The 22,907-nt window shown below is 39.5% G+C and overlaps 1 protein-coding gene across 5 annotated transcripts in view; it reads right to left on the reverse strand.

Moving 5' to 3' along the window:
* cacna2d4a (calcium channel, voltage-dependent, alpha 2/delta subunit 4a) overlaps positions 1 to 22,907 on the reverse strand; it is a 370,881-nt gene that overhangs the window by 311,101 nt on the left and 36,873 nt on the right. For all 5 annotated transcript variants that reach the window (XR_012100619.1, XR_012100620.1, XM_073059275.1 and 2 more), the window contains exons 4-5: positions 13,467 to 13,526; positions 1,101 to 1,263 (exon numbers count right to left, since the gene is read on the reverse strand). Coding sequence is in view for 3 of the 5 variants with exons in the window: in XM_073059275.1 (XP_072915376.1) it covers positions 1,101 to 1,263; positions 13,467 to 13,526 (223 nt within the window). In the remaining 2 variants the exon portion in view is untranslated. The remainder of the gene's footprint in view (positions 1 to 1,100; positions 1,264 to 13,466; positions 13,527 to 22,907) is intronic.

Below are 22,907 nucleotides of genomic sequence, written 5' to 3' on the forward strand. Positions count from 1 at the left end.
AACTGTTGTATAAAAACTACTACAGGACATTAAGATGGGATGATATAGGTAATCTATATCTTTTTTTTCCCAAAAGTATAGATGAGTTCAAACCCTATATATATATGATGCAGCTCTCAAAGATACTTGTCAAAGGAATTTTTTGTTGCAATCTGATTTTGTATTTTTAGCATTATTTATTATCAGAAACAATCCCTCAATATGATAGTTGCACAATAAAATGTATATGTTTCTTGACAGATACTTGGTTCAAATCTTGCTTTAGATTATACAATGATCAGGATTCTAACTCTAAAGACCTTTAATTAAAAAATAGACCATATTGAACTACAGTAACATGACAAATCAGGTTTTGTTTCACAGAAATAACAGTCCTTGAATATTACAGCAAATATTCATAACCAAGAAACAATGTCAGTTCAAGCACTTGTTGAAATGTACATTTGGCCAATCTGATTAAATAGCATCCAAATCATAAAATTTGGAGAGACATCTATTAACCTTTGACAAGTCTATTAACATTCAAAAAGAGCAACAATGTTAATGGCCTGCCACTAGATGCTGCTAACACATTTATAAAATATATCTTTGAAAAGTTATTTAATTGTATACTAAAACTGCACCTTATATAATGTGCAGTTTTTGTGTAGCAAACAAATAACTTCTGCCACAAGTTTCGTGGAATTTTCAAGATGTTCATTTGAAGGTTACATTAATAACTGAAGGTATTGATGATTATTGAGATATTTCCTTTTCTGCATTACTCAGTCAGAAATTGGTTACATTTTGAAAATGGTAAATCCTATGGGGTGTACACTAAAAGCCCAAGGCTCATCTAAAATTAGCTCTCTCGGAATATAATTTCTGAAGATCAACTAGCCTTCCAGAGGCAATTCCAAATTTGATGCCTAAGGTTTTGCGATGGCCACAATACTACTAGAGGCCCTTTCAATAGATCCTAGAAAGATTATAGAGGAAAAGGGATGACAGCAACCCTAAGGCAGCAGCAATTTTCAGGAAGAGCAAAAATGATCAAAAATAAGATGACATGAGAAGATAAAAGATAATGAACACAATAAGGAACAAATTGTTTTTTTTACCTTTGTTATATACATTAGTTGGAACTTGTATGTTGCTAAGCGAGGTGTTCACTGGCAAATTATTGAAATGCTCATTTTCTTCCAAAATAAACTGATTTCCTAGTTCCACATAGTTGCCATTTTCATCTACCTCATTGATCAACACAGAATTGTAATAATCATACTGCAGAATAGAGAAGAAAAATATTAAAACACATTTTGATAATATTATTCCCCATCAAATAAAATATTGCTTTCATTCGCAGATCGACAATTGGAATCCATTTTATAAGAAATTTACTGATGATGTTCAATATCCTGGCTACTTTTCTCCTTCTTAATTCAGGGTTCTAAAGAGAGCATCTTATATGTGATCAAGTAACTCAGTACAAATGATAGATTTAATCAAGTCTATATGGAAAATTTTACTTGAAAGTGTCATATACATCGACAATTTGTAAGTATTACTGAAGCTCAAAAAAACTGAAACCATGGTAGATAATCAGTGACATACATGCAGGGAACCTTGACTGAGCTGAGCATCTGGAAGGACATATGCAAATATGCAAATAAAAACAATATTCTCTCTTTATATGTACAGTAGATTTTGGTTAATTGGTCCATCTATTAATTGGGACAGTCACTTATTTAGGTCAACTCTTAAAGAACAAAAGCTAATCAAGAAAATAGCTAGAATTCCCTTCATTTATTTGGGACATTATGCCACTTAATTGGGACTGAAGATTGTTGCTGAACAGTTTCTAACTGGCATCAGTCATGTAAACTTTTTTACCATTAGACACTAAACTGTGCGTAGAGCGAACAGTTTTTAAATAGTGTCAGTTGTATGTGTTGGGTTCAAAAAGCAGTGACTTTTGTCCTGATAAAAAGTGATTGATGATAGTGAGACCTGTGCAGGAGAGTTTTTAAAGTGGAAACTCTGTTTCACTGGGACAGTTCCACTCTCTTTACCTCGGAGGCCCGGATCCAATAGTACGATTAATTGTCACAAATTGGGGTCTTCCTTGGTTGCAGTGGATAACCATGGCTTCTTCTGTGCCTTGTCATGGCCTTCATTCTCCATGAAATATTGCACAACTGCCTTCTTGGCTGTTGGATCTCACTGTGGATCCCATCCGCCTAGTCCACCAGAGCTGACTTCACATGCTAGGACAGGCATGTCTCTGTTTCACCACAGTATGAGGCCTGCCAACTACCCTCACCTGCTTTAGTCCACCTGTTGATGCAATGTACTGGGGTGCAGCTGCTGTTGCATTAAACAGCTACTTGGAACCAAAGATGAGAGCTGACTGTCCAGTGGGGAACTGATAGTGAGTGAGCTGCCCCAGAAAGGACATGATAAGCCTCTCCATCAGAGGTGCTATACTTCAAAGAACACCTCATACATGGCAGCATGCACTGCATGAATTTCTCCATTGATAACTATTAGGAATTTTTTAAATACTGTACTTCCTACTTTTCCAAACTTTGTGTCTTCAGGAATTTTGGAGAATTTGTTTGAATTAAACCCTTTTCAGAAAGGGCTTATATCAAAACTTTATAACATAATTATGAAGATACGTTCAGAGCCCCTTTATAAGACAAAAAATGATTGGAAAAGAGAGCTCAACATTATTATTCCTATTGAGAATTGGGATAAAATTCTTCAGTTAGTTAATACATCATCTATATGTGCTAAACATTCATTAATACAGTTTAAGGTTGTACACAGAGCTCATATGTCCAAGGATAAATTGGCTCATTTTTATTCCTATATAAATCCTATTTGTGATAGATGTCAATCTGAAATAGCGTCTTTAACTCAAATGTTCTGGTCGTGTCCGCTATTGAAAAAATATTGGAAAGATATTTTTGATATTATCTCTGCGGTATTGAATATTGATTTACAACCCCATCCTATTACCGCAATTTTTGGTTTACCAATGATGGACTCACTTCATTTATCTTCTTCCGCTTGTCGAATGTTTGCATTTCTTACACTAATGGCTAGAAGATCTATTTTGTTGAATTGGAAGGAAATTAATCCTCCTACTGTATTTCATTGGTTTTCTCAAACTATGTTATGTTTAAATTTAGAAAAAATTAGAAGTGGTGTATTTGACACTTCTACTAAATTTGAAAAGATATGGAGACCATTTATTCAATATTTTCATATGATGTAATAGGACCATGTTCCAGGCCTATTTGATTTTCCAGTTTTGATTGCATATATGTCAAGAGGATCGGAGTTGACGACACTGATGATTTTGTATTTTTGTGAGATATTATAAACAGCCCTTTTTTTTCTCTTTTTTATTTTTTCTTTTTCTCTCTTTTTTGTTTTTTTTCTCTTCTATTAGTTATTAGATTTTTAGATTAGTTTTTTGCATAATGATTTTTTTTCTTTTTTCTTTTTCTTTTTTTATTTTATATTATGATACACCTAGGTTTGCCTTGTCTATTTGTATATTGTATCATTTATGATGTGGGAATACTTATTTATACTGTAATCATTGTTCTTGTAATCTTTTATAGTTAGTTGAATTATGTACGTTTGTAATCCCATTATCTATGTATCAATTTTATTTTGTTGTTATTAATAATGATAATAAAAAGATGGAAAAAGGAAGATAACTATTAGGAATTAATACACTGTTTTGTAGTACTGTAGTAGCATTAGTAGTGTTCTAATTTGTTCTGTATTTAATTTAAACACATAATTAGCACTCATAATTAGTAGTTTGCCTTTTTATAGCTTTTTAAATATTTATATGAAACTTATGTTAATTGGGATAGCTGCCTAATTGGGCCAAAATGTATTGGCCCCAATATGTCCCAGTTAACTGAAATCCACTCTATTGTTTATTATTTCCTTTATTCTACCACTTATCAACAATATCTTGTTCAATGTAAATTGATTATCAAAGTACATATACAGTATATCCCCATTTACTACCCTGAGATTCATTTCTTTGTGGGCATTCACAGTAGAAAAAGAAGTACAATTGAAACAATGAAAAATACACACGTACAAAGACTGACAAACAACAATGGGCCAAAGAAGACAAACTGTGCAAATACAAAAAAATACATATAACAGATAAATAATACAGACAACCTGAGTTATAGAGACTAGGAAGTGAATCCATAGGTTGTGGAATCAGTTCAGTGCTGAGCTGAATGAAGTTATACACACTGGTTCAGGAGCATGATGGTTGAAGGGTAATAACTGTTCCTGAACCTGGTTGTGCTGAATCTAATGCTCCAGTATCCCTTCCCAGTGGGAGATGCGAGAAGAGAGCGTTACCTGGATGGTGGGTATTGATGACGGATGCTGCTTTCTTGTGACAGCAGTCCTTGTAGACGTGCTCAGTGGTGGGGAGGACTGTTCCTGTGATGGGCTGGGCTAAATCCACTACACTTTGTGGACTTTTCCATTCTTGGGTTTTGGTGATTTCATAACACGCCATGATGAAACCAGTCAGGATATTCTTCACTGTGCATCTGTAGAAGATCATCAAAGTTTTAGATGACGTGCCAATCTGCGCCAACTTCTTAGAAAGTAGAGGTGCTGCTGTGCCTTCATTGTAATAACACTTACATGCTGATCCCAGGACAGATCTTCTGAAATGATAAGGCCAAGGAATTGAGAGTTACTGACCCTCTCCACTTCCAGTCCTCTAATGAGTAGTGGAACATGGCTCTCCAGTTTCCTTCTCTTGTAGTCAATAATCATCTCTTTGGTTTTGCTGTTGTTGTGTGAGAGGCTGGTGTGGCACCACTCAGTGAAATATTCAATCTCCACCATATGCTGATTCGTCACCACCTTTGATTCGGACAACAACTGTGGTATCATCAGCAACCTTAAATATGGCATTGGAGCTGTACTCAGCCTCACAGTCTTAAATATAAAGTGAGAAGAGCAGGGGGATAAGCACACAGCCTTGTGGTGCACCTGCACTGATGGTGATCATGAACTGACTGTTGTCAGATCTGAACTGACTGAGATCCGCAAATGAGAAAATCGAAGATCCAGTTGCATAAGGTGGTATCGATGCCAAGGTCTTGAGGGCTACTGATTATTTTCGAGGGATGACGATGTTGAATGCTGAGTTATAGTCGATGAAAACCACCCTGACGTATGCATGTTCACTGTCTAGATGTCCCAGGGCTGAGTGAAGAGCCAATGAATGGCATCTGCTGCTGACCTGTTGTGATGGTAGGCAAATTAGAACTGATCCAAGACACTCCTCAGGCAGGCATCGATATGTTTCATGACCAATGTGATGTAAGTGCTACTGGACAATAGTTATTGAGATAGATTACCACATTCTTGAAGCAGGTGGATACCTCAGACTGCCAAAACAAGAGGTTAAAGATGTCAGTACACATTCCAGCCAGTTGATTAGCACAGATCTTCAAAGCTCGGTCTGTTACACTGTCTGGGTCAGGTGGTTTCCATTGGTTTATACTCTTGACGAATGCTCTCACTTTGGCCTCAGACACAGGGTTGTTGAGGGCTTTGGGAGCTTGTGAAGGTGCTTCCACGTTTTGTTGGTTAAAGCAAACAATTGTGGTAATGAAACAGTCATATCTGTGAACCTGGCTATCAGTCAAATATTCCTTCTGTTGCTACTTGGACACGTCTTCAGTGATGAACCCAGAGTCATAGGATGTTTCGGGTCTTTAATCATCAGACACCCTCGCCTGGGTGACCCTGCCGGGGGTGATCAGCCCCTGACTTGTGCACAAGTGGCGCACTAATCCACGGATCCCCCCTCCGGATCCACAGCCACTGCGAGGCCTTTTCAGCAGCCTCCAGAATGTTCAGTGGCTCTTCTGCACTGCAGTCCTTTTATTCCAAGGAGTTTAAGAGTCCGCTGTAATGAATAGCCAGCAAAGCTCCGGCACCCAGCTTCGACTGGCTCACAGCGAGCTCTCCAGCCATTGCTCTAGCATTCTGCAACAACATCTGTGTATCTAGCCCTTTTGCGCTCGTTGTCCTCTTCAATCCGGTCTTCCCAGGGGGCAGTAAGTTCCAGCAGGACCACTTGCTTTGTAGACTCGGATATTAACACCATGTCCAGGCGGAGCGGAATAGCTGTGATGATCTCTAGGAACTTAAGCTGCCTCCCTAGGTCGACTTGGAGCTGCCAGCCTCGTGCAGTGGCGAGGAGCTAGGCCAATGTTGAGCCTTCTCCCCCGCTCTAATAAAGGTGATGGACTGTTTGGGAGCGTGCTGATTTTTGCTGTCTTGAATCGCTGTGCTGATTGCGTCCACCATAGACCTTAGGACTTGGTCATGGCACCAGCAGTATCATCCTTCCCCCAACGCCTTCGGGCACCATCTGAGGATATGCTCCAAAGTGCCCCTCTTCTGGCACAGTTGGCATGCTGGAGTGTTTGCCATGCCCCACCTGTGCAGGATGGCCGGGCAGTTTCTGCAGACGACACAACACAATGTTGTATCTAAAGTCTGAGGTATACAGGGTAAACAGGAACGGAGCCAATACAGTCCCCTTTGGGGCCCCAGTGCTGCTATTAGCCACAGCTCTGAAGCTGCACAAACTGTGGTCTTCCAGTCAGGTAGTCCATTATCCAGGGTACAGTGAAAGTCCCAACCTGCACTGAACAGAGCTTTTCCCCCGGCTATGAGGACTGTACGGTGTTGAAGGCACTTGAGAAATCAAAAAGCATGATCCTCCCAATGCTGCCCTGCTTATCCAAATGGGCCTATCTTTAATCAAGGCTCTCCTTGCATATATCTGTGTTATGTGTGTGAGTCATACATATTGTGTTGTGCACCTTCATCCCGAGGAACGCTGATTCATTTGGCAGTATACTTGTGTACAGTTGAATGACAATAAACTTGAACTTGATAAGGAATTAGTTAACTCATACTGAGGTGTACTCCAAAAAGGAGGAATAGTGCAACCACTTCATTGGGAAACTGCCCTAAAATGACTTAATAATAGAATGTGATTAATTGTATTATTTTGTTATCATGCCTATCTCTACCCACTGCTAAGAAGGAGTTGTGCACTGAAATAAAATTATAATGAGTTATTTTTATCAGTTTTGAACATGAGTGATAAACTGTAGTCACAATATAAAATTGATTTGCAGTCATACTTACAATAAAGTGTCAAAAATCATTGTCTTTTTAATATTTTAAATAACATGTTACAATCTCAGTCCCCATATCAAGTTAGGATTACATATCCAACATGAGTTATGAGATATAACTGCAATACTAACATGTTGGCAAACAATTGCAATAAAGCTGCTGTATTGTGATACAAACAGCGCAGCTGTTGGGACTATGATGAGCAGCTGTACGTTTTGAAAGAGATGTGACAACATTCTTAACATTTCATCATGCCAGCTTCCAGTTGTGCACTTGACTGAATACAAATTCAATATACTAAAGTTGATGTCAGGTGATTGGCAGGACCACCTTCATGAGTTAACCATTTTGCACCAGCTTCCAGCTCTGCTTCACTCTGATGAGATAACATGCCTGCCTAACTAACTGGTTAGTTAGCACTCCTGGTCAGCACTCTTAATCAGAAAAATTAAGTTTGAATTTCTAAACACCATTGTTCTGACTGGTGAATCATGTTCCTATTCTACAACCATAGAACCATAAAACATTACAGCACAGAAACAGGCCTTTTGGCCCTTCTTGGCTGTGCCAAACCATTTTTCTGCCTGGTCCCACTGACCTGCATCTGGACCATATCTCTCCATACACCTCTCATCCATGTACCTGTCCAAGTTTTTCTTAAATGTTAAAAGTGAGCCCGCATTTACAACTTCATCTGGCAGCTCATTCCACACTCCCACCACTCTCTGTGTGAAGAAGCCCCCCCCCCAATGTTCTCTTTAAACTTTTCCCCCTTCACCCCTAACTCATGTCCTCTGGTTTTTTTCTCCCCTAGCCTCAGTGGAAAAAGCCTGCTTGCATTCACTCTATCTATACCCATCATAATTTTATATACCTCTATCAAATCTCCCCTTATTCTTCTACGCTCCAGGGAATAAAGTCCTAACCTATTCAACCTTCCTCTGTAACTCAGTTTCTCAAGTCCTGGCAACATCCTTGTAAACCTTCTCTGCACTCTTTCAACCTTATTAATATCCTTCCTGTAATTCGGTGACCAAAACTGCATGCAATACTCCAAATTCAGCCTCACCAATGCCTTATACAACCTCAACATAACATTCCAACTCTTATACTCAATACATTGATTTATAAAGGCCAATGTACCAAAAGTTCTCTTTACTACCCTATCTACCTGTGACGCCACTCTTAGGAAATTTTGTATCTGTATACCTAGATCCCTCTGTTCTACTGCACTCTTCAGTGTCCTACCATTGACCTTGTATGTTCTACCTTGGTTTGTCCTTCCAAAGTGCAATACCTCACACTTGTCTGTATTAAACTCCATATGCCATTTTTCAGCCCATTTTTCCAGCTGGTCCAGATCCCTCTGCAAGCTTTGAAAACCTTCCTCACTGTCCACAACAATCTTTGTATCATCAGCAAATTTGCTGATCCAATTTACCATATTATCATCCAGATCATTGATATAGATGACAAATAACAATGGACCCAGCACTGATCCTTGTGGCACACCACTAGTCATAGGCCTCCACTCAGAGTAGCAATCCTCCACTACCACTCTCTGGCTTCTCCCACTGAGCGAATGTCTAATCCAATTTACTACCTTACCATGTATACCTAGTGACTGAATCTTCCTAACTAACCTCCCATGCGGGACCTTGTCAAAGGCCTTACTAAAGTCCATGTAGACAACATCCACTGCCTTCCCTTCATCCACTTTCCTGGTAACCTCCTCAAAAAACTCTAATCGATTTGTTAAACATATCCTACCACGCATAAAGCCGTGTTGACTCTCCCTAATAAGTCCTTGTCCATCTAAATACTTGTAGATTCTATCTCTTAGTACTCCTTCCAAAAATTTACCTACTACAGACGTCAAACTTACTGGCCTATAATTTCCCGGATTACTTTTTGAGCCTTTTTAAACAACAGAACAACATGAGCTATCCTCCAATCCTCGGGCACCTCACCTGTAGATACCAACATTTTAAATATATCTGCCAGAGCCCCTGCAATTTCAACACTAGGCTCCTTCAAGGTCCAAGGGAATACCCTGTCAGGTCCTGGGGATTTATCTACTCTGATTTGCCTCAAGATAGCAAGCACCTCCTCCTCTTCAATCTGTATAGGTTCCATGACCTCACTACTTGTTTGCCTCATTTCCATTGACTCCATGCCAGTTTCCTTAGTAAATACAGATGCAAAAAACCCATTTAAGATCTCTCCCATTTCTTTTGGTTCCATACATAGCCAACCACTCTGATCTTCAAGAGGACCAATTTTATCCCTTACTATCTTTTTGCTCTTAATATACCTGTAGAAGCTCTTTGGATTATCCTTCACCTTGACTGCCAAAGCTACCTCATGTCTTCTTTTAGCCCTCCTGATTTCTTTCTTAAGTGTTTTTTGCACATTTTATACTCCTCAAGTACCTTATTTGCTCCCTGTTTCCTATACATGTCATACATCTCTCTTCTTCTTTATCAGAGTTCCAATATCCTTAGAGAACCAAGGTTCCTTATTCTTATTCACTTTACCTGTAATCCGGACATGAACATACAAACTCTGCGCTCTCAAAATTTCTCCTTTGAAGGCCTCCCACTTACCAACAACATCCTTGCCAGAGAACAACCTGTCCCAATCCACGCTTTTTAGATCCTTTTTCATTTCTTCAGATTTGGCCTTTTTCCAGTTTAGAACCTCAACCCGAGGACCAGATCTATCTTTATCTATGATCAAGTTGAAACTAATAGTGTTATGATCAGTGGAACCAAAATGTTCCCCTACACACACTTCCGTCACCTGGCCTAACTCGTTTTCTAATTGAAGATCTAATATTGCATCCTCTCTAGTCGGCACCTTTATATATTGATTTAGAAAACTTTCCTGAACACATTTTACAAACTCTAACCCATCTAGACCTTTAACAGTATGGGAGTTCCAATCAATATGCAGAAAATTAAAATCCCCTACTATCACATCTTTATGTTTCCTGCAGTTGTCTGCTATCTCTCTGCAGATTTGCTCCTCCAATTCTCGCTTACTATTGAGTGATCTATAATACAACCCCTTTAATGTGGTCATACTTTTCCTGCTTCTCAGCTCCACCCATATGGTCTCGGTAGACAAGCCCTCTAATCTGTCCTGCCTGAGCATTGTAACATTTTCCCTGACTAGCAATGCCACTCCTCCACCCTTCATTCCTCTGCCTCTATCATGTCTGAAACATCGGAACCCTGGAACTTTAAGCTGCCAGTCCTGCCCCTCCTGTAGCCAAGTTTCATTAATGGCTACAATATCATAATTCCATGAGTCAATCCACGCCCTCAGCTCATCAGCCTTCCCCACAATACTCCTCGCATTGAAATAGACACACCTCAGAAGATTATTACCACCACACACAACCCTTCTATTTGTGACTTTGCATGAACCTTTAACATCATTTATTTTCACCCCACTCCACTATCTACCCTGTCACTTTGGTTCCCATCCCCCTGCAAATCTAGTTTAAACCCCCCCCCCCCCATAGCACTAACAAACCTCCCTGCAAGGATATTGGTCCCCCTGTAGTTCAGGTGTAACCCGTCTCTCTTGTACAGGTCCCAATAATCCTGAAATCTGAAACCCTGCCCCATACACCAGTTCCTCAGTGACATGTTCATCCTCCAGAGCATCCTATTCTTACCCTCACTGGCACATGACACAGTAGCAATCCTGAGAATACCACCCTTGAGGTCCTGCTTTTTAACTTCCTACCAAGCTCTCTATACTCACTCTTCAGGACCTCCTCACTCTTTCTTCCTACATCATTGGTACTGATGTGTACCATGACATCTGGCTGCTCACCCTCCCATTTCAGAATGTTGTGCATGTGATCAGAGACATCCCTGACCCTGGCACCCGGGAGGCAATAAATCATCCAGGAGTCTCTGTCACGACCACAGAACCCCCAGTCTGTACCTCTAACTATTGAGTCCCCTATCACTATCGCTCTCCTCTTCTTCTCCCCCTCCCTTCTGCACTGCAGAACCAGACCCAGTGCCAGAGACCTGGTTTCTGCAGCTTGTCCAAGGTATGTCATCACCCCAACAGTATCTGAATCGATATACTTGTTGTTGAGGGAAATGGCCACAGGGGAACCCTGCTCTGCCTGTCCTTTCCCCTTCCCTCGCCTGACGGTAACCCAATTACCTGTGCACTGCTCCTTTGGCGTAACTGCCTCCCTGTAGCTACTATCTATAAACTGCTCATTCTCCTGAATGATCCGGAGGTCATCCAGCTCCTGCTCCAATTCCCTAACGCAGTTTGTTAGGAGTTGCAGCTGGATGCACTTCTTGTAGGTGTCATTGTCAGGGAGACAGGAGGTCTCCCTGACTTCTCACATTCTGCAAGAGGAGCATTCAAACATCCTGCCTGGCATTCTCTCTACTCTAAACAAACAAAACAAAACTTACCAGAACCTACCTTTGCCTCTGCCTGTTCACGCCAAAGCCATCCCACTCTGAATCAGTCCACTCCGACAATGGCCGCTACGACGATGAATGCCGTAGTGTTCATAATTTGGCGATCTTTTTTTTTAAACCTTTGGTGCGCTACATCACGCACCTGCGCAGTCTAGCTTCTGTGCCCTGATCAGTTTTAAAAAATGGCTTCACTCCGAGATGCCTTTACTTCTTCACTTTGCCTCTTGCTTCAACTTGTTGACTATACCTGTTGACTACAAGTTGACTATAATCCAATTGCTTCTTGACTGGTAATTGAGTCAGAGATAGATATGTGTAAAAGACCAAGAATAAGTAAAACAAATAAAAAGCACACTATCTTTGCCTCCTTTCACACATAGGACGAAGTATACATTGCCCTTTTAAGAAATGCTGTTTCATAAATAAAATTGGACACATGGGATAAAAGGACAGGCCAAACTTTCATAAGTGTCCATGTATCTAACCTTATTCCAGACATCTGGTACTATTCTAAACAGACTGAGCAGTGTTCTTGAGGGAGAAATGTTACCTGGACAGGCTGGACTCTATGCCTGCTGTAAATGTTCAATCAGGTCTTATTACTGTCTTCTCACAACAAAGCTGTTTGTCAGAGAGGAAAACAGATTTTGTAGATCTTTCTATATCTCCAACATTATCTGGTGCATGGGATCTCATGTACAATGGTCACCTCATTTTTTATACATTCATTTTTGGGACCTACTTATCACCAGCATTAAATTCCCATTCCTACTGACTAAGAGGATGCAGACCAGCTGAATGGTTAACATTCATATTGGAGAAAATAATATGTTGCTCATGCAATCATTAATGATCTTTCACAGGAATTCATCCGCAGGCCAACACACGCATTTGGGTCCTTCCAACTATTAGCAAAACAGGTTAAAGTTCTGCATGATGTCAAAGTATCAGTTATTAAAAAAATAAAATAGATTGCAAAAATTTAAACAATTCAGCCACCCAACACTGCCAAGTTTACAATTTCAGCATTTAACCTTTGCAATTGTAATCTTCAGAAAAATAATATTTAATTCTGTGGACAGTCTCTCACCCATAATATGATGTTAAAATCCAGAGGGTCTTACATGATATTACATCAATGTATCAATGATAACTGCAACATACTAGAACAATTTTAATGGGTGAGGAAACGTGCCTAGACATTTATATAAACAGAATCTGAAGGGTGCCTGACCAGTTGCTGATGAGCTTATTAAAAATAAAGCAGCTTAAAATACCATTCAAGTAGGAAGGATGTCAAAGCCTTTGATAGGGTGTGGAAGATGGTTTGAGGAAATTTAATAAAAACATACAAAATTAAGCAGGTCTTCTTTTCAGAGCAGTGTGAGTAATTTATTTCCACTAACAGAACAGTTGGCCATCAAAGAAAATAAAAGAGCAGAAAAATGAGGTGGATTTATTTTAAATAGAAAAGTTTTACAATCTAGAATACAGAAAATGTTGGAAAAAGATCAGCTGTAACTGTCTCAATTGAATTGCAGATACCCTGTATTTCAAAAAATATATAGGATTATGGAAAAAGAGAAGGGGAATAAGATTAACTGGGTACATTCTTCAAAGCAAAACTGTAGAGTCATGGACCCTATCTGTTCTTTTAGTCCTGTAGACACCAATTTATAAAAGTAATTTACAAAAGTAATTTTTTTTACTTGGGTTAATCATGTTTTTACTACATTTCAACATCATAAGAAGAAGCTTTGAGTGCTGCTTTTACAGATTTTAGCACTGATTACTCACCTCAAAATCCATCTTATATTCATGATATAAATCAGCTTCCTCCGCAGCATCTACCAGTCTCTGCACAGAAAAAATAGACAATTCATTGCCCATTTTATACTCCACATGAGAGAAAACAAAAAGGCTAAACTAGAAAATACTGGGAGCAAGTAGAATTTGTGGAGAATGTAGAAAAATAACCAAATAAGTATCTTATACAATATTATTAATATGGAAGAATCTCTCGTCACAAAGGCATCATCAAACAAATATTAGCACCTAAACACATAGATTTTCTTGATTGATGATTTATATGTTAACAGTGACACAAAGGAGTGAGTTAAAATTGTTGAGAAGTTCTGAAATCACTGAAAGCATTTGAAGTCACATCCTTTGAAACAATGCTGGCTACTGACTTCAAATAAGTAGTATTATGTAGCTCTGGGCATTGATTTTATAAAAGAGAATGCCAGGTCCAATAGATGCTCACACTAAACATGTTAAAGTTTTGTTGCAAGCAATTACAGCTATCAATCTTCAAAGACAGAAATTTGGTGGCACAACATATTAGAGAGGCAACAGGCCTCCCTAAAGTGTTGTTCAACCCAAAATTATTAATTTTTTTATCATCTATCAGTTGGATAACCATAAGTGAATAAAAATTAGGACAAAAACAGAAAACAGAACTAAATGTGAAGATACTCATAATGAGAGAGTATGATCGAAACAGATGAAATTCTATTAGGGCTGGACAGACTGGATATGAGAATGACATTTCCCTTGGTAGGCTGTGAGGTAAGGGATGAGTGGGATGTTCTTTATGCAGGGATCACAGTGAACCTAGGGAATGTTCTATAATGGAAGGAAGTGGAGGCCAAGTCACTGAAAATAATTTAGAAAGAGGTAGGGGTAGCATATGGAATCATTGGGGTAGCAGATCATGCGGAGGTGCATGAACATCGATTTCTCCTTACGGTAAATGATGGGCCAAATGGCCTACTTCTGCTCCTATATCTTATGGTCTAAGCAAATCCCCCACCCCTCTTCCTTTACTCCCCACTCTGATCTTTTACTTCTGCTGGCTTCATCCAGCACTGAGTGTCTGTTCCTGCTGTTCTTATTTTCTATACTGTATCTCCCTAGTGTTCACAGTTCAAAATACAACATTGAAAATTCCTGTGTATTCAAGGGAGCTTTTTTTAAGTGCTAATGTCCTTAGGCAAGTGCTACAATTTGAAATTTTGAACAGAAACCAGAAATAGCAAAGAATCGGAGCTCAAATATGTATACAAGAAGAATAAAGAAAGCAGCCCATGTGAATCATATTTTCTTATAGTCCTTTTTTTTGGTATTTAGGCCAGTTTGTTTCTCCTCAATCTAATATAACAGGGTTGCAGTATTGCTAATGATCAAGTTTGTCCTGTCTTGAGTTTAGTTGTGTGTGTTGTACTGAAGATGGGCGATCCAGCCCCTCAACAGAGGGTGCATTTGAAGGGAATATACATTTGGTAGTAGGACTGACTCTGCTAATTCTCCACCCCATATTCCATTCAATTGTCTCTCCTTGTTGGAAGCTGTGGTGAACTACATATACCTGTCGGGACACGCCCCCTGCTGACTGCTCCTGTGGCTCCTCCCACAGACCCCTGTATAAAGGTGATGGAGGTCTGAGCCCGGCCTCTCTGTCTCCAGGATGTAGTATAGTGGACACTCACTGCTTGTTCCTTCTTCCAGTCAATAAAAGCCGATATCTCGCCTTTACGTCTCAGAGTGAGTTATTGATGGTGCATCAGAAGCACAGAATTGTTTGCATGTACACAATGAGGCACTGCCTCTTCATACACATCAAGGGAACAGCCTGGATTTTTTGATTAGTGGTAAAGCAATGTAGCTGACATCAGAGAAAATACCTTACAAGTATCTAGTGAGACCTCTGTAACCTGGATTTCATGTTTCCCATTTTAATTGTTGTCAAGTGCTGGGGTGGAATCTGGCAATAAAGACAGAAGTATGGAAATAAGTAAGTGTTAGGGTGAGAGGGGCTGCGATGATGGGTATCCTCATCATTATTGAGAATACTAAAATTATACATATTAATGTATTATAAGCATCTGTTTAAATTCCCCTCCAAAAGCTCTTACTAATGTTTTAAATACAGAAAAAATGATGCCTGCTTTGAAAGTCATCAATGTAGGTTCATTTGTGCCACAAGCTCTCTGCACCAGTTTTTTTTTGTGGCTGTCAAATTTAGTCTTCATGGAGATAAAATACGTTACAAAGAGGAGCATGCTCATCAACAGTTCTTAAGAGGCTCAAAAATTAGAGAAGTTGACAGACTACTTAACATGGGAATAAGATTTGTTTTGTGCTCGAGGCTTGTCATTGTGAACCACTGAAAAAATAAAATTTAATAGTAAAAGTGAGGAAAATCAACACATCTGTGTCATTCATGGCAAGGTTGCAGAACACTTTTCTAGCAACACTTTAACTACAAATTCATGGACAAATCTGTCCAATATATTGTTTACTTCCTGTGTCCTGTGTGAGCAGAGTCTCCAAAATGTACCAAAGGGAAGAGTTTCTGTCTAACTAATTCCATCCCCCTTTCTGGCCAATATCTTCAAAGGACAGTCTTTTCTTATGAGGAAAGAACAGAGTCAGATAGTCATCTGGCACTTGAGCAGGTTCTTCAGCTCACTCTGTCCATTGTGATCATCAAATGCCTGCCCATGCAAACCTTTCTTTCCATCAGTTGGTCCACTACCTTCAATACCCTCAACTAAGTACTTCCTACATATTGTGAATCCATCACTAATCAGGCTGAGTGCTCCAGCTTCCAACCATATTCTGGGTAAAAATATTCTTCCTTACATCCACTTTAACTCTGCTACCCCTTAGCAGAGTTCTAGTTTTAATCTTAAACTAGTTTTAGAAATAACTGCAACAGGGAAAAGCAGCCCAATGTAGATACGTTAAAACCACACACATAGGTTAAGGCAAAGGGTAGGAGAAAGGTACCTTCCTATGCTCTTCAATAATGGATCCCTTCAGCATCCTCTGCTCCAAAAGAAACAAATTCACACTATCCACTGATTCCTCATAACTTAAAACTCTCCATTCCAGGCAATATTCTTTTGACTCCCTTCTGTGCCCTCCACAGTATAATCACTTCCTTCTGATAGCACCATGACCAGGACTGCACACAGTACTCCAGATTTGTGTTCTCACCCCCAAACAACAACTCAATTCACAACAATCTTACCTACTAGGGCTGCCACTTTTTTGGATTCTTGGATGTACACCAGTTTTCCAGTCCTCCCTAGGGCACAACTATTTATTATGCCCTTGACTTGTTGCCTTCCCAAAATGTATTATCTCACACTTACCCCTCTACCTCATCCCCCCATATTGGCTATTTTCCTTTCACACTCAGTCTTGATGCAGGGTCCCATATCTAAATGTCAACTATCCCTTTTGCCTCAACAGGTGCTGTCTGATCTGCTGAATTCCTTTAGCACTCTGCTTTTTTTTCCTCCACATCCAGTATCTACAGTTTCTTATGTCTCCATTCTGCTCCTGAAATTAGTCACTTCTTGATTCAAATTTTTAAATGTTCTCCTAGTTGTCTTCATGTTCTCCCCATATCCAAACATATGCAAATTAATTTATTTACATCTGAATTTACTGATATATTCTGGCTCATGAATTGGCAATGTCATCATTTTAGAATTCCTAATCTAATATTCAAATCTCTCTTCTTTACCTCTTTAATCTCCTCCAGTCTATCATATGTGTTGCATCCACTTTGACCTCTGCTGAATTAGCTAATTCCTCCAACTTCATAATGTCTTAGCTCTGTTAGGGTGTTTTTGTGGTTAGTACATATATCAAATAACTTCAGCAACTAACTTCAGCCACCAATCTTCAAAAATGAAGATAAACTGTAAATTAAACTTAAAATGCTGCTCTTAACAATGGGTTCCTAAAAGCCATGAATCACAGTTAATAGGAAGACAAGACAATGCTGAATAAAATACATTTAGTTGTCTGTGATGTGGGTGTGAAGCGGGAGGTGTGAAATTTGTATGTAGTTGAAAGGAAGCATTGTGGATGCATTGTAAATATGGAATTGTTCTTTGACCTTTAGCACATCAAATGTCATAAAGAGTTGGGTCGACCAACCCTCTTCCTTCGAAAAGGTCTCCACATGAAGCCTACTAATGTCTCATTTTGTTGAATAAAGACATTACTTCATATCCACCAGCTAAGTCTCTCCAGTGACTTTGTTCACGTGACAACAGGCTCCAACTCCAAAATTCGCTAGCTTACATTTCAGCATATTTTGATTTTCTTTTCTTATTTGCACCAATGTCTCCTGCCTCAGCAATTTTTGCCAAATAATGCTCTGGTGGTGACTTTTGATTTGCTATTGTACTTCATACTTATACAAATTGAGTTATATTGCTAATTTGTTTGATAATTCTACATGTCTCAGCAATTACACCTCTCTAAGTCAATGATCCAAACAAAATTCAATAATTTAACCATCAACAATCCAGATAATGATTAATTACAGCAGAATCGCTGAATTATCTTTATTACCTCATAATTAATATTTTTAAATACTTTTAAATTTTATATTATATTTATATACATGCGTTTTTTTGCGGGTTGTCTTCATTCTTCATTTTGTGGCTGCCTGTTAGGAGATACATCTCAAGGTTGTATAATGCATACATACTTTGATAATAAATATACTTTGAACTTTGAACTTTAAATATGTAGCTTCAGTAATTATTATTTAAAATGTTATTACTATTAATTTTGTATACTTGGGTCTAGAAATTCAGCTACAACTGCATGTGATTGGAAAGAATTGTAGGGTGCTATTGGTCATGAATGGCAATTAATAACTTCTACTGTGCTATGCACATAATGCAACATTTGGTCACACATTCATCTGGCATCAAACACATTGAATCATAGAAAGCAAGCAAGCAGGATGCTAATCACTGTGCAACACATGGGAAAACATTCTTGTCAAATGCTCCACATCTCAACAGGCAAATTTATATCATTCACAGGAAGTCAGTATGAATAGCAAGAAAAAAGACCTGCACCTGCACTATTTCATCAAATACTCACAGATTTAACCGGGAGTCATATAGAGAAGATCTATTCAGAGAGAGCTACTCTGAATTTAGGAACTGCAACAACTTGAGGGTATTCTCTGGTGAAGTCTTCTATTTTTTAACAATACAATGATACTTTTTTAGTAGTTCTCCTGGACTTCTGGCCCAGCCAGGACCAGGAGCAAATGAGTCAAAAACAAAACCTCCTTCACAGATGAGCACAAATGAGAATTGGAAGATAGGAAGCAAATATACAAGGGGGCAGAACTTACAGTAAAAAAAATAACTTTTCCTATACATAGGGCAAAGGTCATGCAACTGTACCAGGCGCCCTTGTTTGAAACTGGATCTCAGGTTAATTTAAAGACTGCTTTAAAGCAAATGCTGGAGCCCAAATGAGGTTTGGGGCAATTGTCTCAGCAGCAAGACTGGTGAAATTACATTTGTTCTAATTCTGCAGCTCCAATCTGATGCAAGTTCTCTTCATTTCCCCTGAAAATGATACTGGCTTATTTCAAATCAGAATCTGCAAGGGCAGAGGGCAGTCAAATCCACTTGCCTACATGGGCTTCTCACTCCTCTCCATGAGGTCTATGCTCCAGTCACCTATAATACCTCATGCAAACAAAATCCACGTGTGCAATGTAAACAGTGAGTACATCCTAGCTATTTGATAATTTGCCAGACATTTGTCAATGGTGGAATGAAGAAAATGGGAATGGTTCAGAAGCTGGAATTGGAAGAACAAAGAGAGCTAAAGAGGCTTCATAGTAAGGATCTGGTAAGAATACGTAACCATGATAAGAAATTTGAATTAAAAATGACAAGGCATTTCTTATCATAGTATTCAATTTAATGATAACCCATTTCTACATAATTAATACCATGTTTAACTCACATTTAATTATGATTCAATGCATGCCAGTGATCTGATTGCCAATTCTGAATAGCTGGAAGCATATGCATCACAACAAGGTGTCTGAGTGAATGTTCTTATAGGAGGAAGTGTAGTGGGGAACATAATTATGGTACGGAAAAGCTAATTGTTGAAGACTGTTGTTAGTTGAGCAATAGGCAAGGTGTGGTGAATGAAATATGACAAGTGTTATGTTGTGTTTGTGCACTGCCACATATCAATTAAATAAAAACATGCACTGGGGAGATGGCTTTAACTGGTGTATTCACATTGCAAGGAGAGAGAGAAAGAGCAATTCACATGTGTAGACATCAGAACACCTGCAGACAACAGATCAATGTGCTAAGGGGGGCGGGGGAATTGTTCTAGGAGAAATAGACCCATACTTTACACTTTCTCCCCCTTTAGATTAAGGCAACGTAGAACTGTATATGTACAGAACATTCAATTTCCCTTTCATAAACCCATATTCTAAATAAACATGCTTTCACAATAACAGTCGATAACTTCACAGTTCTAAAGGTTCAGTCTTTTGGGTGGCGCTCTGTTTCTTTCAGGTGTTTTGTCTAAGGCCATGTTCTCAGTTTTCGGTGTCACGTTGCTGTCAGTGACATCATCACTGAGAGGTAAGTCCGGTGATTGTAATGTGTTTGTCTTGTTGGATGCTATCGACTCAGGTGTGTTCTTCAGTTGAGCATCCAGTATCTGGTCCACATGACGTCTCCATGTCTGATCTCCAACATCCACTGTGTACATTAGTGGTCCAGTTCTTAAGCTATCTTACTGGGTGCCTATTTGTCTTCTTGGTAATCATGTGCTAGGACTTCCTGTCCAATCTTGAAGCTCCTTGCTGTTTCACTTGGCAACTAGCTGAACTGTTTATTCTGTACTTCCCTCCATAGATCTGGTTTCAGGAGGTCTACGTGAGATCTCAGATTCCTGTTCAAGAACAGCGTTACAGGTGTTTGATTTGTTGTTGCATGAACAGATTTCCGATACACAAAAAGGAAGTTGTCCACCTTGTGCTGTTGAGGAATGTCCTCCTTGTCCATCACTTTAATGGACTTCTGGAAGGTTTGGATAAACCTCTCAGCTAACCCATTCATTGCTGGGTGCTGAGGAGAGGACAGCAATGAATGGGTTAGCTGAGAGGTTTATCAGATGCCATTTTTCTTCATGAACAGTCTGAATTCTTCTGACCTGTATTGTAATCTGTTGTCACTCACAATTTGTTCTGGCAAGCTGCTTCTGGTGATGGTAGTCCTCAGGGCAGAGACAGTCTTTGCTGAGGTGGTTGACTTCATTGGTATAACGTCCGGCTACTTTGAATGAGCATCCACAGCAATCAGGAAAATGGAGCCCATGAGTGGTCCAGCAAAGCCAAACATACTCTTTGCCATGGTGAAGATGGCCACTCCCACTGGTTTAACTGTGCTTGTGGGAGTGTATTTTGAACAGCTTTTGGCCAAGCCTACAATCTGTTTACCAATTCCTGGCTACCACATGTAACTACGGGCGAGACTTTTCACCTTGACTGTACCCAGGTGCCCTTCTTGCAGATTCTCTAATACTCTGGTGCACAGTTTAGAGGGAATCACAACACAAGATCCACACATCAGTTTTCTTTGACATACTGACAGTTGGTCTTGTCTTGCTGAGAACTCTGGAAACATAGGGTTACCATGAGCCTACCATCCTTGCATGGAGATTTTATAAACTCTTGACAATGTCGGGTCATTCCTTGTTTTCTTTGTATTTCAGAATTTGTTACTGGCAACTGGCCCACTAGTGCGGTGTGGAACACTTCTGCTGGGTCACAGTATAAAGACTTTTCTTCTTTAGTTGCCAATAGTGAAAGATGTGACATGCCATCAGCGTTACTGAGTTGTCTGATACCTTTGAACTCTATAAAAGTGGGCTGCTAAATACAGTGCCCAACTTTGTAACAGTCATCACTGGAATTCCCTTCCTGGGATTGAAAATGGACACAAGGGGCTGGTGATCTGTCACTAGCATAAAGCTTTGTCCGTAGAGGTAGTGGTGGAACTTCTTTATTCCCTGTACTAGACTAAGGGCCTCTTGGTCGATCTGTGCATAGTTGTGTTCTGTGCTCGTCAGTGATCTTGAATAATTTGCACAGTTCTGCAACGTATTCAGAAAGGCTTTCATTTTTTGACTGGTTCCTTTTGTAAAACCTAAATCTCTTAGCTATTACCAGCAGTTTAGGGCTCAAAGTGATTTTGTAAAATTGTTACAATTTCATCGAACATCTTGCTTGCTGGCTTTGCAGGGTTTACTAATTTACTGTATGTTCTCAGGCCCATTTAAGCTAAGAAGTGTAGGGGCTTTCTTTTGCTCCTCCACATTGTTCACATTACAATACAGTCCCACCATCCCTCAATATGCAATCCCCAGCTTTCATTAGCACTACCAAATTCATCAACTTTCCCAACTGAAGGCATTGCCACGTTATTTTCACTTTAAATTCAGCACGTCTTTCACTGTTGCTATGCACTGTACTCAGGCGTTTGTTAGCATCTATGATGGCTTTCTCGTGCTGTTTACCTCTCGCTGTTCTGTCCTGTAACTGTTGATGCAGTCCATGATATTTTCTGACATCCAGGTTCATGCTCGGCGCCAACTTGTTGTGTCTGTGCACAACTACATACCAATTAAATAAAAGCAAACATGCAGGAGATGGCTTTAACTGGTGCATTCACATCACAACGAGAGAGGGTGAGAGAATAAATGTGTATGTGTCAACAACAGCGCATGCACAGACAACAGATCAATACATAGTGCTAAGGGTGGGGGGAAGTTTATTGTTCTAAAAGAAATAGATCCATACATTACATATTGCTTGATACATTTGTGTGTGGCAGTATCTTGTCAACATATTCTTTGGTTTCTGATCATATGTGTGAGGTCCAGTTCTTCTGGCACTGTGATGAGGTTCCCCAGATATAATTACTGGCATTGATCTTCCTGGCCATTTCTTTCCACCACGACTTTGATTCAGTTCTGCAGAACTTACAGGTCTCTGGTATAAATTACCTCAACCCAAAATCCATTTTCTAATCAGAATGTCAGGGTTAGTGTCAAATAAAAAACAGAGTAGCCACTTTTGGGCCTGCATTATTACTCCTGGATATAGTCCTTGCTAAGTAGGGTAACGACTTCCAGCAGCATTTGGAGTCACGACTTTCTTTTTAAAGAATGCAGACATGATGCTGATTAATTTCAGCTGATTCTTGAAATTATTCACAGTTGGAGTTCATAAATGGAGAAAAGAATGCAATTGGGGCTTTTGGATCTTTGCACAAAGTGCACACTTGAGAATCCGATGTCAATGGCACTAGAACAAAACAGGGTAGCTTGTGCAGCATTTCTGTAGGTGATGTTAAATCTTAAAGC

This window comes from Hemitrygon akajei, chromosome 10 (genome assembly GCF_048418815.1).
Source record: "Hemitrygon akajei chromosome 10, sHemAka1.3, whole genome shotgun sequence".
NCBI classification, from domain to species: Eukaryota; Metazoa; Chordata; class Chondrichthyes; order Myliobatiformes; family Dasyatidae; genus Hemitrygon; species Hemitrygon akajei.